This window comes from Nannospalax galili, unplaced genomic scaffold, assembly GCF_000622305.1.
Source record: "Nannospalax galili isolate Female #2095 unplaced genomic scaffold, S.galili_v1.0 scaffold405, whole genome shotgun sequence".
NCBI lineage: Eukaryota > Metazoa > Chordata > Mammalia > Rodentia > Spalacidae > Nannospalax > Nannospalax galili.
In genome coordinates this window covers 2,338,929-2,352,384 of record NW_008354532.1, presented here as the reverse complement: position 1 = coordinate 2,352,384, position 13,456 = coordinate 2,338,929, and the positions used below count along the sequence as shown (strand labels likewise).

Here is a 13,456-nt window from a genome sequence, read left to right as displayed (position 1 = left end):
AGGGTTGTGCTCCAGTCATAACTAACCAGTGGGAGGACTAAGGGTCAGAGTCCAGTGGGCAGTCAAGCATTTTCTAGTTCAGGCCACACTCTCTTGTTACAGAGTCTTTGTTAAATCTTAACAAGGTTTCAGAAAAGCCCTTCTCTATCTGCAGAAGATGGGGTTTTTATTCTTGGATGGAACTCCTCTGCTATCTCACCTGTCTGATCTCCATGACAACCTTCCTCTCCTTCTGTGTGTTCTTCAGCCTAAAACATCAGGGGCTGCTCTTCCTGAGGACCAGATTCCCAGCACCTACATGGCCACTAAGAACCATCCATAACTAGTTCCAGGGAATCCCATGCCCTCTTCTAACCTCTGTGGGCAGTGCATGACACGAGTGCACCTACCTACGTGCAAATAATACATTCATACACATGAAATAAAAATGATAAATAAAACATTAAAAAAATCCCATAGATCACACCAGTGAGGTGGTGTCAGGTGGGTAGGGTGGAGATACCGCCTGAGGTGTGTGGGGAAGGTCTTGGGTACAAGGATGGATGTGTCTTAATCTTTCAGACTGAAGAGTTCAATTTTGTATTATCCTGGGACTAAATTGCTGTGGTAATGTTTGTTATATCCCCAAATAAGTTACTGATATATTAGCTTCCTTCTCTTTTTTAAATGTCAGAGTCTTGAATCAAACCTATCGACACTTGGCGTCCTGAGGCCTTTGAGGTCATGAAATGTGTGCAGATTTCATTGTGGTTGATTTCAGTTCTCATCTAAAACTGCCCATTGGCTGTCACTTGCCAGTGTGACTGTGTGTCATTACAACACACAAGGACTTGTGAGTTGATGAAGGTCATTTATTTCCACCAATTACAAAATAGGTTGTATGGCTTCTGGCTAGGAATCCCACACACACTTTTAAAGAAAATGTCATAAAAGGTTACTCTTACATAGAACTTAATTGATTCATTAAAGGGATGAGTCTTCTCCTGCCAGAAAAATCAATTTTCTAGTTGGACTTCAGCCTGGGGTCTGGGAAGTCCCTTCTTTTTCCAAGGAGAAGGAACACCCATCAGTGTCCACTCAGACTTTTGTTTTTGGTGTTTCTCAGCCTTATAATGTGCCTGGACATCCCCATTGGGGATAAGAAATCTGGTGATGATTTCTAGCATGGACTTTAACAAAACTTTTGAAATAATGGCCAAACTGTAATCTTTATTTGAAATAGGCATATTTATTTATTTATTTATTTATTTATTCATTCATTTATTTCAGACAGTGGGAAGAAGGTGGGTCTAGATCAGGAAAATGTTTACTATGTCTTCCTACTTGGGGTTTGATTTTGAGAACTCTCAAACCACACACTGAAGTTTGCTATACTTAACATTTCTTTAAGGACCTGATAAAAGAACATCCAACATTCATGTCTAGGAATAAGGGATTAGATAGGAGAGCTAAGGTTTTACAGAGTCAGAGGAAGCAAGTATAGCCAGAACAGCGGAGGTCCTCCAGTGTGGGTGCAGTGCATTTCCTGTGCTCTGGAACCCACAGCTTCTGATCTGTGACCAGCTCCTTTCTCTGTTGCACTTGGGCTGAAATGCATGCTACCAGCTGCAGAGGGACCAGCAGGGCGGGTGGTGACTGGTCCTGGCTGGGGCCCACGGTTCCGGGGAGGTGAGGCAGGCGTGCAGGGCGGGGCTCCCGCCTCCCCAAGAGCGCCACCGGGTCCTCTGAAGCCGCCAGCTGCCAGCTGAAACCCGAAACCCCGGCTGCGTCTGCGGGCTGGCCCCACTCAGTTGTTCCAGCCTCTTGTACTGTATATTTACACATCCACACACAATCAGTCTTTCTAACTTCTGGACTCTTCTTTGCGCAACTGCTAGGATTTCTCAAATGCGTGCGCCTACTCAGCCCGACTCCGGGTGAAAGCCGGCGGGGCTCAGGGGGGCATCGCAGGCCGGCGGGGCTACAGAGGCGCCGGCGGGGACCCGAGGGGAACGGGGCAGCGACGGCAGGGGCATTCCCCCAACTTTCCACCACAGCTGCGGCTGGGGGCAGCTGCGGATTTCCTCCGAGACCCGCGCTGCGGGCGGGGAGCGAATGGAGCTCCGCGCTACCTCTGGCGGTGAGAAGTAAGGGACACCCCATCTGCTTTCCTTGTCTTTCCGCCAGACCCGGGATCCTGAGTAGTCGGAGCAGCCATCGCCCCGCGTAGGTCCCGCGCCCGCAGTAGGGTAGGTGACCCGCCGCGGGGGTGTTGGTTGGAGGGTGGGATGAGGCTGCCGGCGACCCGGACCCTGAAGGGGGGTGTTCTGAGTGCAGGAGGGGAGCGCTGGAATCCCGCGCTTGCAGTGTGCGGGAGCGTGTGCAGGAGAGGCTGTGCAGGAGTGTGTGTGTGCAAAAGCGGGTGTGCAGGAGCGAACGAGCAAGCGAGTGTGTGTGTGTGTGTGTGTGTGCATGTATGTGCGCGCGCACTCACATGGGGAAACACAGCAAGGTGGCAGAACGTGTTTCTGGTTTACAAAATAGATGGAATTAATAAAAACTCTACGCAGTTCAGTTCCCTCTCCATCCGTCCCTCTCCTCCCGGGGTCTGTTTCTGCCACTATGAGGAGTTTCCTCGATAACTGTAATGCGGAGGCAGACGCAATGATACTGTTTTGTTACTGTTGTGAACAGAAAGAGATGAGACTCTTTGGTGAATTTAAAGGCACATATATGGTTTCGTCTAGAGTTTTTAAAAGAATAATATTTTGAGGAAGTATTTATACACATGTAGCATGTTCCCACTTAAAAAATACTTTAGACTTCATTTCTTGTGGAAGTCCTCAAATAGAAGAGATATTGTTACCCCGAATTCCGTAGTTGACAGTCCTCCAATATCAGCTAGTAATAAAGATCGCAGTTCCCTTTTGGTCAATGTCTGTTTCAATTCATCTGAATTAAGTATCTCCAAGAAGCTTCTATTTCCATTATATTATTCACCATATTTTATTTTACTCTTTTTTAAAGCTCCCAAGACACCATCATTTCAATCCAGTCTAAAGAAAGAGAGAGGGAAAAAGGAAAAGAAAGTAAATAAGTAAATCATGCTAGGCATTTGAAATATAAAAGGTGTAAAGGATTTGCTTATCTGTAAGTAAAACAATATATGTTGCCTGGTTTACTAAGTAAGACAAATTAATTGAAATCCAGGGATGTTTGCAGTTGGGTTTAAGAGCTTTACTTGATTGCTAAGAAGATGGACAGGCAGATTCAATACAATCTGTTCCCTGGCTCTAATTAGACCTCAGAACCAACCCTGAAGGTCGAGAAACAATGCTGATATTGAACTGGGCTTCATAAGACATAAAACACACAGGATTAATGTGTTAGAACAATCCAGAAAACAAGTAGAAAGCTACACAGGTTGTTAAGTACTCATTCTCCTTTTTTTTTTTTTTTTTTTTTTTTATCTTTTTGAGACAGGGTCTCCCTGTAGCCCCTGCTGTCCTGGAACTCACTTCTCTAGGGAGTTCAGCTTCCTAGAGAATTTAATAAAACTTGACTTTTCATGTCCACTGAGTGTCTGACCTTTAGGTAGCTTGTCAGGAGATCTGTTCTCTCTAGAGCCATCACTGGGTTGTTGACAATCTTACCTCAGTCGTAGGGAAGGCCAAACCTCAAAAAACAAATAGCATCTTCCAACCACACTGAGCAGGTATATGAGTTCTTGGTGGAAGATCTTTGAAAGGGAATAGGGGTCGACTGAGGCATAGCTTGAGGTATGTGGAAGGAACAGACAGCTACCATGATGCTAGGAACCAAAGTCTGTAATTCTCTCTTTATGAGAAACTCAGGCTGCCCCGGATTTTCAGCTATCTCATTACACTTATTTCTTAATTCATCTGAGGGGTTTGGATTTGACACATGGGTGGTTTCTTTGTAATAATCTTTTGGGCTTTACATACTGTGAGCATGAACTATTTTGAAAACATCAACCAAGTGGAAAGTTGGGTAAAATTAAATTATCAAAGAAAAAAAATCCACTGTAGCAAATAAAATAATAATAATAATAATAATATTGTCCTCTTTCCAGATAAGAATGAAGATTTAAGTGTAAAAGGGCTTTGGCTGGAATCCCCTGTAAAATGTGTTCAGCTTCTGCTTCTCATATTAACAGCCTAAGCACTGAGAGCTGAGTGGAGGGTAGATCATGGCTTTGAATATTCCCCTGTGATCCTGATCCCAGACTCTTGAGGGTAGGGGTGGGGCAGGCAGGGTGAGGAATGTGCAGCAGGTGGTGATGAGTACTTGAATAGAGTGATGTCTTTGCTCTGCTAGCCAAAGCCTAGGAGGTGTTTACCAACAGTGCCTGTAAGAGCTGCACTGTGACCTACTGGCCCACTGAGGAGTATTTTCTTTCTGGCTTGGGGTTGGCTTCCCAGGGCTGAAAGCAGGCAGTGCTGCTGTAATGTCCTGGCAATGCATTTGTTTCCTGTCCTGGGTGTGAGAAGAGCTGTAACACTCTCTTAGTTACCTGGATTATTTTCTTCTAGTATTTTCTTGCCAGTAGTGAAAAGTGAATTCTCAGGAATCAAACACAAGTCATGCTGGCTTCTTTTTTTCTGCCACGTTTTGATTATTTTTAGTAAAGGTGAATGTTTTGTAAAAATAAGCTTGGGGGAAGCAAGTAGAGCCTGGGCTTGGAGCCCAGGAAGAAGGGACAGCCACACAATTGGTCACATCCGAGTGTAGAGGAGGGTAAGGATAACCAGATTCCAAGCTTCCCTTCCAGCCTCATCAAATTGTATTGAGAAGAGCCGGGGGTGGGGCGAGTTTTGAATGAAATGGTGCCTGCTTACTCTTAAAGCCATGGCTAAAGGACTAAGGTTCTTTCCCAGGTAGAGAAAGATATTGTAGAATAAAGCTTTAAATGGTCAGTTAGTCACAAAGTGAGTGCTCTTCATGTGAAGAGCTGAGCCTCACACCCAGTCTAGTAATGATAAGCCATCTATCTTTGCTCTGTGAACTGAAACCTTACAAGGTTCTTTTGGGTTCAGCAGCTAAGTAAAAGTACATTTGGAAGGGAAGAATTTGTCATGAAGACTCAAAGTACAGTCAGTTTTCAGGGGTTATTTTGTACATGTGTCTTTTTAAGTAGCATCTAACTCTACTGGAGAAATGTTACAATGAATGTTTATAAAATACAGATCTGATATGCTAGTCCCTTGTTCTACAATCCTTGTTGGATCCCAATAACTTATAATATTAACTCCGAATTCTTCATATGTAGTATTGGGGATTGAACTTAAGGCATTCATATACCAAGCAAGCACTCTACCAATGAGCCATATTCCTATTTTAATATATATTTTGTTAATGCCCTGAGAATTTCATACAATGAATTTTGATCATATTCACCCCCCTACTTCTTTCCCTAACTCCTCCTAAATCTACCTCTATGTTCCTACTCCCAACCCCTCTTTTCTTTAAGGAACCCACCCCATCCAATATATTCACATACTGTCCATATACTTATGGGTGTGGGGCCATCCACTGGAAAATGGTTGACCTACCAAGGGCCATACCCTTAAGGAAAACTAACTCTCCTTTCCCCAGAAGCCATCAACTGTCAATAGATTTTCAGTTAGATGGGGCTTGTGAGCCTTGCCTCTCCATGTTAAAATTTTGATTGGCCTGATCTTGTGCAGGTCTTATGTAGGCAACCACAGCAGTCTGTGTGTTCATGAGTGCAGCAGTTCTAACATGTCCAGAAGACACTGTTTAGTGTCTGTCCTCCCTGACCTCTGGCTCTTACAGTCTTTCCATGCCCTCTTTTGTGAAGGTCCCTGAGCCTTGGGAGGTGGGGCAGAGATACAGATGTCCTATTTATGGCTGAGCAGTCCACTGACATTTATTCTTTGAACTTTGACCAGTTTTAAGTTTCTATGTTAACCATAATCCTCTGCATGAAGAAGCTCCTTTGATAAGGTCAAAGAGCTGCACTATTCTATGCATACAAAAATACGAATTTAGAGGGCAGGTTGATACTATGTCCACTTAGCAGAATATTAGTAGGTTCATCCCTGGGACCTGTGAGCTCCAGTTATGGGTTCTTGGCCAGATTTGCAGTATCAAGCCTGTGTTTCCTCCTGTCGAGACCTTAAATCTAATCAGAAAGCAAGGCTCTTATTGGATTGGTTACTCCCATAACATTCTCGACACTACTGCACCCAGAGTCATTTCTTGCCGCTTTGTTCATTATTGTAGTGTACATTGCTCACAGCTGGGTGAGATTTGTTGATGACTTTTCTTCTTCAGCAGTCTGTTTATCGCCTCCAGGTGCTATGAAAGCCAGCCAGTAGGGTGGAAGTTTCCTCACCAATACCAACTTGCTTTCTCCAAGTCCTGTGACCAGGGTGTGATGACTTCAGCAATAGGGTCTTACCAACAAGTTTTGGTGGGTCCCAGCTCTTTTTCTGAGACAGAGTCATGTTAAGTTTGCCCAGGCTGGTGAACTTGTGGTCCCCCTGCCATCAAGTAGATAGAGTTCCAGGCCTGCCCTTCTGGGACTAGCTAACTTTTTAGTACATTATTTAAAATGTCTTCCAAATTCTTTCCTTTCAGCTTCTGTTTCCTAGAGAATGGCTTCTCAGTGTATATTTCTGATCTCTTGTCCACGGATTTTTCTTTTTCTTCTGGAATGCCCCCCTTCTCTAAAACATCCCTCTTGATCCTTGGTGACTAATTTCAAATGAAATTTCCTTTAGAAAAACCAAGTTCCATGCAAGAAGAATTAATGATTCCATCTTGTCTACTTCCACATAATTTGACGATATTTTTTTAAAATTATAGTCATGTGTCACTCAACGATGGAGACCTGCTCTGAGAAATTTCTTCACTATGTGAATTCATTATTATGGGACTATCACGGTGGACTTAAACAAACCTGGGTTATACAGCCTGGGTTGCACTACAGTCTATGAGAGCACAGTTGTGTATGTCGCTCATCCTGGAGTGACATACTGCTTGGCATATGACTGTATTTTATTAAATCTCTCTCTCTATTATCAACTACCATGAGTAACTCACTGGGTGAGTACTGGGAGGGAGAGCGAGGCACCAGATTCAAGTGTCCAAAATGTAGTAGATACTGTTTACATAATAAATGATGGAGCAAAGCCGTGAATGATTAACTTATTGATGAACTCTAGTTTATGCAAATAGTTGTATACCAGCAGTCTATATGGACTCAGCAATTACTTTTCTTATGCAGCAATACTGCAAAATTCAATTCACTTTCTATACCAGCCCACAGTACTATTTAATCCCCACAATAGATGAAATGTCTTGCTTTTGCAATTCTAAAGCAAATACAAATCAAAAGCTCTTGTAAAATTGTCTTTTTTTAGAAATCACAAATGCCCTTGCATTTTAAGATAATAAAAACAGTCTCAATAGATATGTATTTCGCATAACTATTTTTATATTATAGTATAAATTCTGTGATCTATCAAATCCCAGTGGGAGGTCCTGGATTTAACTGTGAAGACTAATAATAAAATTAAATTAGAATTCGCTGCCAGAGGGATGGGCAATAGTCTTAATCAAACAAAATTAAAATACCAATTTTGGCTATTCAGTGATTATCTTCAGTGGTAATGCTAGGGGGAAGGCAGACCTAATTAAAGGAGGATGGATGGTGGATATAGAGGAGGAAACTTGGAGGGCCACTTCCTTTCATGTTACTGACTGTTAAATTGCTTTTCTTTTACTTTTGTTTGAGCACTGAAGCAAATCCAGTTTCTTTCTGAAAACCTTTTCTCTTATCTGCAGTTACTTCTGCCTAATATATGTAGAGGAGATTGTACTCCATTTGATCTAAAATACAAATAGGTTCATTTTATTTTCAAAGCAACGTTACCTTTGCCTCTTGCCTATCTACCAGTGAGCATGTAGATAATATTTCAATTAAGAATGCATAATACTTATGTTTCGGATTCTAGCTAGGGATCCCAAGTGCATTACACTAAGCTGTTTTTTTTTTTTTTTTTTTTAACTCTCTGTGGACTGCATGACTTTGGTTCCATGTCACCGTTTTCTTTTTATTTTTTTCTATGCTTCCTAGTCAGGGTGCAGGTAGGTAAGCCCCACAGAAGACAATCACTGTATTCGTAGAGGGATATTGGTTAGTTTGACTCTGTACTTTGTTGTAGAACTGTAAAATTAAACCTAAACATGCTTTATGTTTCAGCCTGAGCCCTGAGTGTATAAACTGTACTCAGTTTGAAATATTTTAATGATAATTGTCCAGATACTTGAAAAGTTGCAAAATTAAAAATTAAATTAATAACTCAAAAACGATGCTCAGACTGGATGTGGAGGTGCATGCTTTCACTTCCAGTACTCAGGAGACAGAGGCAGAAAGGCAGATCTCTGTGAGTTCTGGACCAATATGGTCTAAATAGCAAGTTCAAGGTCTTTCGGGGCTACATAATGAGCCCATATTGAAAGAAAGAAAGAAAAAAAGAAAGAAGCAAGACTATTCTCAACATTTGATTAGTTGAAATATTTATCTTATGTGTGTGCATGTATGTGCACATATGTGTACAGCTATGCTCTCTTGTGCATGTGCATGTGGAAGCCAGAAGTATGTTCTTCTGTCATTCTCTATGTTCTTTCTTTGAGATAAAGACACTCATTGAATCTGGAGTTTGCCAATTCAGCTAGATTGGCTGACCAACAAGCTCCAGGGCTCCCACTGTCTCTGCTCAGGCAGCACTGGGGTTTTGTGGATTTTATGTGGGTAAGGGGATCCACACTTAGGTCCTCATGCATGCACAGCAAGTACTGAGACATTTCCCCAGTCAGGAATATTGATTTTGAAAAATGTGTGCTGACAAGGTATTGGGAATCCAGCAAACATGATATATGCAATGATAATTAAGAAAATATTTTGGTAATAGGGAAGTGGCATTTATATGTTGATGGAACTTTGCCTCTCAGTTCAAAAAATGAATGCATTGAATATATGTATTGATTTTATGCAATTCATTCAGAGAAAGCGAGCACTTAATATTGTATTCACCTTCCTTTCTTTGCTGTGTAAGGTGTCTTTTACTCTTGTATTTGGTTTATGATTGGACGGTATGTTTACTTTAAGACTTAAGGGTATCCTGTTTGAAGATATAGTACCCTGATTCACTAGAAAAGAATGGAGGGATTCTTTTCCATTTAAAAATTATCTTGGGACTGGGGATGTAGCTGAGTTGGTGGATCTGGCCTAGCATATACAAAGCATGAATCCCCAGTACTGCATGGAACAGTGTGCTGGTGCAGGCCTGTAATTACAGCACTTGGAAGCAGAGGCAGGAGGACCAGAAGTTCAAGGTCAGCTGCAGGTACATTGGGAGTTCCAGGATAGCCTGGGATACATGAGACCCTGCCTCAAAACAGACCAAATCAAACAAAAACAAAAGCATGCAAAACGATGGGAATTTTTTAAAAGGGGCTTTTAAAATCATTAACTTTATAGAGTTAGATCTTAGTAGTGTGTGATGCATGTTTAAAGACAAAAATATCAAGGCTGGAGAGATGGCTCAACTACTAAGCTCACTGACTGCTCTTTCGGAGGACCTGGTTCAGTTCCCAGCATCCATATGGAGGCTAATAATGATTACTAACCTCAGTTCCAGGGGTCTGATGTCCTCTTCTTTCCTCTGTGGTCATTGCATGACATAGGTGCACGTAAAAACATGCAGGGACTTTTAATTACCATGTGCTATATAGATAAAGCTTGGACAAAGATCAAAGGCTCTCAGATAAACAGTACTAGACTGGTGGAACTAACCTTCTTGGATGTTTAACAGCCATACTTTGAAGCCTATACTAATTTGGTCAGAGGGACTTAAAGGACAATTTTTGCTCCTTGCCCTTCAAGGTTGACTAAGTTCCAGGGGACTATAGAACATCTCTCAAAATGTCCTGTAACTGTGGTGAGTCACCTGTCCTCTTGATCAAGGAGGTGATGGAGACTCCACCAGATGGGCTTGAACCAGTGTCCAGTTTACAAAGAGGAGGGTCAACACAGAGGAAACATTTCCTTCAACTTCCAAGTGAAGCCAGACAAGGTTGAGCAGGACCTTTGATTTACCTTCACAGAGATGGAACTGGTAAAAGAAAAGAGCCAGAGGCTCTTCTCAAGCCCTTGTGACCCCTGAGGAACAGATTCTCAAATGACCTTAAGAGTAAAAATTAATTGGTTTATCTGGGCCAACTGTATGGTCTTGAACACCCAAAAGGAAAGTATAACCAAAGATTAAAGGGATCAATATAATTTTTTAAGAGTCCATGTGTATAGCTAAAGGCTACATAACAAGAAACAATGCCAGACAGGCCATACCTTCCTTTGATTTGTTGGCCAGGGTGGCCCAAGAGACTCCTATACAGTAACCCAGCATAGAACTGGGAAAACGAACAACAGACCCCAATCTTATCTAAAGGAATATTGGCAACTGATTGATGCTCGATGAGGAAGAGCTGATCGTCCTCAAACAAGGAAATGTAGATAGGCTGACTAGACTCGGCAGATTGACAAGCACTGGGGAACAGCTGGGGGGTCGACAACACAGTAGACAGTAACAGGAATGACAGAGTATATGGCCTCCAGTGGTGGAGGGAGAGTCTATGGGAGGGTGCCATTTGGGATGTGGGTATACAGCTGAATAAGATTGTTTGGGATGTTCTGTATGAAAAATACACAAAAAAATCAACAAATAAATAAATGAGTTATATTTGAGGAAGAAGCATAGAAATTTGCTTCATGTTAATTAGTAGAGGTGAAAAACATTACCACTGAAATTTACCTGATGACTTTATATCCATGCTCAAGTGTCAAGGAGCTCAGAAGGTAACCCACTGTGACTAGTAATAATCAGATATATAGAGACTAGAGACACATGTGCAAACATCTAGGTGTTAGTTGCATTAAAAATTAGTTTTTCTGTATGAAACAGTATATTTTAAAATGAAATGGAGATCTTTTTTAAAAGATAAAACCTCATTCAATTTTATATCTTATAGGGTTTATGCTGTAACTGTATTAATTTAACTGTGAACCTAAAACTTTACAGCCAATTTTGAAAGAGATGCATCTTTGCTCTGGAAATTGTTACTGAATATGTCAATGCTGTTGTAATGAACGCTTCTTCTAATCATGTGGTTATTAAATAAATATTTTTAAAAATGTTATTTAAAAAAACAGGCAGGGAAAACACTCATACACAAAAGTAAATAAATATAAAAGACAAGAATGTCAAGATCAGCACATTTGAAGGGCTTTACCAAAGGCAAAATTTCATGTGTAACCAGTTTCTCAAGAGATGTTTGGAAAAGTGTCTCTGAATTTCACATTTTGTGGCTGTGGTAAAGCTGGAAGGGCTCAGGGAATGAACTTGGGGATATGGATGTTAATCGTGCTTGCAGCAGTAAACAGCGTCTCCGAATTCAGGCAGATGTTAAGTTTTTCTGGACTTTATTCTCCTTAACAGTGAAGTAAGGGAGTTGGAATAATGACCTTCTAAGGTTATTTCAGCTTCGAAAAAGTCTATTGCCAAATGGCACTGTGTTCCTTCTGAGCAGTTTTGGTAAGAAGATAGCTAGTGATAGCATAACCCGGAGTGGTGGTGCATGCCTTTAATTCCAGCACTGAAGAGGTAGAAGGATCTCTGTGATTCAAGGCCAACCTGGTCTACATAAGGAATTCTAGATTATCCAGGACTATGCAGTGAGACTGTGTCTAAAAAATAAAAACCAAACAAAACCATAACAAAAGATGTAGCTGTGTGTATGTATGCCCTTAGCAGGACTCTAAAACGTGGATATGTGACTTCACAGGGGAGTGAGGATCTGGATGGTGTGTGCATTACATGATGAAATTTAGCTTGACATTTCCTTGACAGACAATCAGGACCCATGGGCTAGGTTCATCAGCTTTGGCTTTGGAGCATTCCTGTTGAGCATTCCTGCTGAGTCTAAGAGCATTCCTGTTGAAAAGCTGTTTAAGTCAAAAGACTGAGTTTTAACTTCAAGTTTCATAAAAATCGCCTGGGAAATTGGTAACAAAGTCAGTTTTCCACTTCAGTAGCACAAATGCAAACAATATCTATTCTTAGGTGACAACTGGTGTTTATGAGGCCTGGGGGAGAAGAGCCTCCAGCTCTCTGCACTGTATGTTGACTGCACAGTAGGAAGAGCAGTGAAAATCTTGGGTCTGTTAGTCCTGTGAGCAAATCTAATTTGAAGACATGCTAGGAACAGTTCCTTGGAGAAGTTACTAGTTTCTTGATAAAAGCCATATTTTTAAGGAAACAGCTTGCAGTGTAACAATTCCATGTGTGCAGATCAGTGCTGTAATTAAAGCACAAAATGCAGTCTCACTACAGTAAGAAATACCACTTGCTTGATAGCGCTCTACAATATGCTGAGTAACATGAGTACTTCCTCTTCCTCCTATGCCCTTCTGCACGTGTATGGCCTTCTGTAGTCTAGATCCGGCAGGCTAAGGATAGCATCAATTCAACAATAGTGAAGTGACCAGCCAGGGCCTTTCCAAGATCCTTCGTAGACTGGAGATGAACTCTGCCTTTGGAATCTCTTAAATCACAAGTTTCTTTTCTTGACATTCTTTTTTGTCCTTCTGCCTCCCATCTTCCGTAGTGTGCTAGTGTGTGTCTTTATTTATAGGACAGCTTCTATGCAGCTCCCAGACACTGGCTATAAAAGGTGTGTATGGCTGAAACTGCTGCGCAGTAAACCCAAGTCCACTTGATGTTTTCCATGAGCAGAAGAGAACTTCTTTCCCTCTTTTGGGTGAATATGGGTCTTGGCAAGAGAGGGAGAAAAGGGAGGTGTAATTGAGGTGGGGAAATTCTCTTTTTCTCCTGTATCTCTGATCAGAGCTTAGATGCCGTGAGCACATAAAAAGCACAAAACTGAACATAGGAAATCTGTGCTAACCTATACAATAGTGCCATTACGAAAGAAAAGTTCCCTACCACATTCCCCTGAGCAGACTTCAGAATAAAAATCTCTTTAGAAATGAGGTATTACCATCTCACTTCAAGTTTCCAGATATGGAAGGTAAGTCCAACGTGACTTAAGTGATTTGTTCTAAGACCCATAGTCAGAAAACAGAACCTTTCTCATGTGGGATTCTCTGGCAGAGTTAAACCAAATGCCTAGGTGTTAATAATGAACCACCTCTCTTGTGCAACTGGACTGGTACTGAGAAGAGTCTTAGGATTCCCTGCATTCTTGAGGGCTCCCACCATCTCTCTTAGATGCTGGATGGAACAGATGAAGCCTGACTTTTACCTAAACCTCTACCACCTACCTGTATGTTTCGGGGGGCATCTCACCTTTGCATTTCCCTTTTGTTACAAAATGAGTTCCATACTTTTTACCCCTTCCTTCCCTCCCT

At 41.7% G+C, this 13,456-nt stretch overlaps 1 protein-coding gene across 4 annotated transcripts in view; it reads left to right on the top strand.

Moving 5' to 3' along the window:
* Positions 1 to 1,728: 1,728 nt before the first annotated feature.
* The window catches only part of Arhgap24 (Rho GTPase activating protein 24), a 482,355-nt gene continuing 470,627 nt past the window's right edge, over positions 1,729 to 13,456 (top strand). Inside the window, exon 1 of one of the 4 annotated variants that reach the window (XM_017802855.2) lies at positions 1,729 to 2,119. In XM_017802855.2, the coding sequence (XP_017658344.1) occupies positions 2,095 to 2,119 (25 nt within the window). In that variant the 5' untranslated portion in view covers positions 1,729 to 2,094. Of the gene's footprint in view, positions 2,229 to 13,456 lie in introns of all 4 variants that reach the window. The other 3 variants (XM_029555325.1, XM_029555324.1, XM_008851759.3) reach the window with 3 other exon arrangements.